The sequence below is a fragment of the Calidris pugnax genome, unplaced genomic scaffold, assembly GCF_001431845.1.
Source record: "Calidris pugnax isolate Ruff unplaced genomic scaffold, ASM143184v1 scaffold766, whole genome shotgun sequence".
NCBI classification, from domain to species: Eukaryota; Metazoa; Chordata; class Aves; order Charadriiformes; family Scolopacidae; genus Calidris; species Calidris pugnax.
The window spans coordinates 11894-15744 of record NW_015091476.1 but is presented as its reverse complement, the minus strand read 5'-3'; the positions used below and the strand labels follow the sequence as shown (position 1 = coordinate 15744).

The following is a 3851-nucleotide window of genomic DNA, read 5'->3' as shown; positions in this document are numbered from 1 at the left end:
GCTTGTCTTGAGCTGGATGATGGTGGAGAGGAGCCACTTGACCTGTGGGGCAGGAAGGGGGGGGGTGGTACCTCAAGGGGGGAGAACTTCGGGTGTGGTGGGTCCCCATCTGACGTCCATCCATCCCATCAGCCCTTGCTCCATCCATGGGGCCTCCAGGTCTCCTTCCCCTCCCTCCATCTATGGGTCCACCCATGGGTCCATCTACGGGTCCATCTACGGGTCCATCCATGGGTCCATCTATGGGGCCTCCAAGTCTCCACCCATGGGTCCTACAGGTCTCCTTCCCCCCCACCCTCCATCTATGGGTCCACCCGTGGGTCGATCTATGGGGCCTCCAACTCTTCACCCATGGTTGCTCCAGATCTTCTTCCCTCCCCCCATCTATGGGGCCTCCAGATCTCCAGCTACGGGTCCCAACGTCCCCCACGGAAGCCCACCATGAAGAGGGTGACACTGGGGGTGGTGGCATCTCCCCAGGGTTCCTCCCCAACCTCCAAGTGACCCCCGGGTGGTGGCATCTCCACAGGGTTCCTCTCCCCTCCACCCCAAGGGGGGACGTCCCCACGGAAGCCCACCTTGAAGAGGGTGACGGTGGCGCTGTAGCAGACGCTGAGGAGGAAGAGGGTGATGAAGACGGCGATGGTGTCCCAGGGCCCGTTGGTCTTCTCGGAGTCAGTGTGGCAGAAGTCCTCGGGGAGGATGAACTCTGGGGGGAAGGGAGGAAGAGGGTCAGGGTCTGTCCCTCTGTCCGTCTGTGGGGTCTTCTCCACCCATCTCCACCCATCTCCACCATCTCCACCATCTCCACCATCTCCTCCGTCTCCTCCATCTCCACCACCTCCTCCATCTCCACCATCTCCTCCATCTCCACCATCTTCACCATCTCCTCCATCTTCACAATCTCCATCATCTCCTACGTTTCCACCATCTCCACCATCTCCACCATCTCCTCCATCTCCACCATCTCCTCCATCTCCACCATCTCCTCTATCTCCACAGTGTCCTCCATCTCCTCCATCTCCTCCATCTCCACCATCTCCTCATCTCCACCATTTCCACCATCTCCACCATCTCCACCATTTCCACCATCTCCACCATCTCCACCATCTCCTCCATCTCCTCCATCTCCACCATCTCCTCTATCTCCACAGTGTCCTCCATCTCCTCCATCTCCTCCATCTCCACCATCTCCTCATCTCCACCATCTTCACCATCTCCACCACCTCCTCCATCTCCTCCATCTCCATCATTTCCTCATCTCTACCATCTCCACCATCTCCTCCATCTCCTCCATCTCCTCCATCTCCTCTATCTCCACAGTGTCCTCCATCTCCTCCATCTCCACCACCTCCACCATCTTCACAATCTCCTCCATCTCCACCACCTCCTCCATCTCCACCACCTCCTCATCTCCACCGTTTTCACCATCTCCACCACCTCCTCCATCTCCTCCATCTCCACCATCTCCACCATCTCCACCATCTCCACCATCTCCTCCATCTCCACCATCTCCACCATCTCCACCATCTCCTCCATCTCCACCATCTCCTCTATCTCCACAGTGTCCTCCATCTCCTCCATCTCCTCCATCTCCACCATCTCCTCATCTCCATCATCTCCATCTCCACCATCTCCTCCATCTCCACAGTCTCCTTCATCTCCACCACCTCCTCCATCTTCACAATCTCCTCCATCTCCACCATCTCCTCATCTCCACCATTTCCACCATCTCCACCATCTCCTCCATCTCCACCACCTCTTCATCTCCACCGTTTCCACCATCTCCACCCATCCACTCCTCTTGTCTGTCTCCATGTGGGCATCAGACCACCCAACCATCCATCTGATGTCTCCTCATCCATCCACCTCTCCATCCATCCATCCATCCATCCATCCATCCATCCCTCCATCTCGTGTCCCTCCATCCATCCAACCTTCTCTGGTGTCCCTCCATCCCTCCATCCACCACATCTGATGTCTCTCCGTCCCTCCACCCATTCATCAACCAACCCATCCATCCCTGTAGACTTCAACCAACCATCTCTCCATCCACCCATGTTTGGTGTCCATCCATCCATCCATCCATCCTTGTAGACCTCAACCAACCTTCTCTCCATCCGTCCCAACATCCCTTCAACCATCTACTCATCCATCCACCCACCCAACCATCCAGCTGGTGTCCCTCCATCCATCCATCCATCCTTGTAGACCTCAACCAACCTTCTCTCCATCCGTCCCAACATCCCTTCAACCATCTACTCATCCATCCACCCACCCAACCATCCAGCTGGTGTCCCTCCATCCATCCATCCATCCTTGTAGACCTCAACCAACCTTCTCTCCATCCGTCCCAACATCCCTTCAACCATCTACTCATCCATCCACCCACCCAACCATCCAGCTGGTGTCCCTCCATCCAGCCATCCATCCATCAATCCAACCACCTCTGGTGTCCCTCCATCCATCCATCCATCCATCCATCCATCCATCATCCATCCATCTCTGGTGTCCCTCCATCCATCCATCCATCCATCCATCCATCCATCCATCCACCCACCATGTTTGATGTCCATCCATCCATCCATCCATCCATCCACCCAACCATCCTTCTGCTGTCCGTCCATTCATCCATCCATCCATCCATCCATCCATCCATCCATCCATCCATCCACCATGTTTGATGTCTCTCCATCCATCCATCCCCTTTGGTGTCCACCCAACCATCCAACCATCATGTTTGATGTCCATCCATCCATCCCTCCATCCACCCAACCATCCTTCTGGTGTTCCTCCATCCATCCATCTACCGTGTTTGATGTCTCTCCACCCAACCATCCATCTCATGTCCCTCCATCCATCCCCATTTGGTGTCCATCCATCCATCCATCCCTCCATCCACCCAACCATCCTTCTGGTGTCCATCCATCCATCCATCCATGTCTGGTGTCTCCCCATCATCCAGCCACCCAACCAGCCATCTCATGTCCCTCCATCCATCCATCCATCCATCCCCATTTGGTGTCCATCCAACCATCCAACCATCCATCCATCCACCATCTTTGATGTCTCCCCACCCAACCATCCACCATGTTTGATGTCCATCCATCCATCCATCCATGTCTGGTGTCTCCCCATCATCCAGCCACCCAACCAGCCATCTCATGTCCCTCCATCCATCCATCCATCCATCCCCATTTGGTGTCCATCCAACCATCCAACCATCCATCCATCCACCATCTTTGATGTCTCCCCACCCAACCATCCACCATGTTTGATGTCCATCCATCCATCCATCCATCCTTCTGGTGTCCCTCCATCCATCCAACCATCCATCCATCGCTCCATCCCCTTTGGTGTCCATTCATCCGTCCATCCATGTGTGGTGTCTCCCCATCATCCATCCACCCAACCATCCATTTCATGTCCCTGCATCCATCCATCCAACCATCCTTCTGGTGTCCATCCATCCATCCATTCATCCATCCACCATGCTTGATGTCTCTCCATCCATCCATCCATCCATCCATCCATGCCTCCATCTCGTGTCCCTCCATCCATCCAACCTTCTCTGGTGTCCCTCCATCCCTCCATCCACCACATCTGATGTCTCTCCGTCCCTCCACCCATTCATCAACCAACCCATCCATCCCTGTAGACTTCAACCAACCATCTCTCCATCCACCCATGTTTGGTGTCCATCCATCCATCCATCCATCCTTGTAGACCTCAACCAACCTTCTCTCCATCCGTCCCAACATCCCTTCAACCATCTACTCATCCATCCACCCACCCAACCATCCAGCTGGTGTCCCTCCATCCATCCATCCATCCATCCATCCATCCATCCA

The 3851-nt window shown here is 55.0% G+C and overlaps 1 gene segment (V, D, J or C); it reads right to left on the bottom strand.

Moving 5' to 3' along the window:
* Window positions 1-1249: 1249 nt before the first annotated feature.
* The window catches only part of LOC106899778, a 9892-nt gene continuing 7290 nt past the window's right edge, over window positions 1250-3851 (bottom strand). The window contains 1 exon segment of the C gene segment in view: window positions 1250-1449. Within this exon segment, the coding sequence occupies window positions 1250-1449 (200 nt within the window).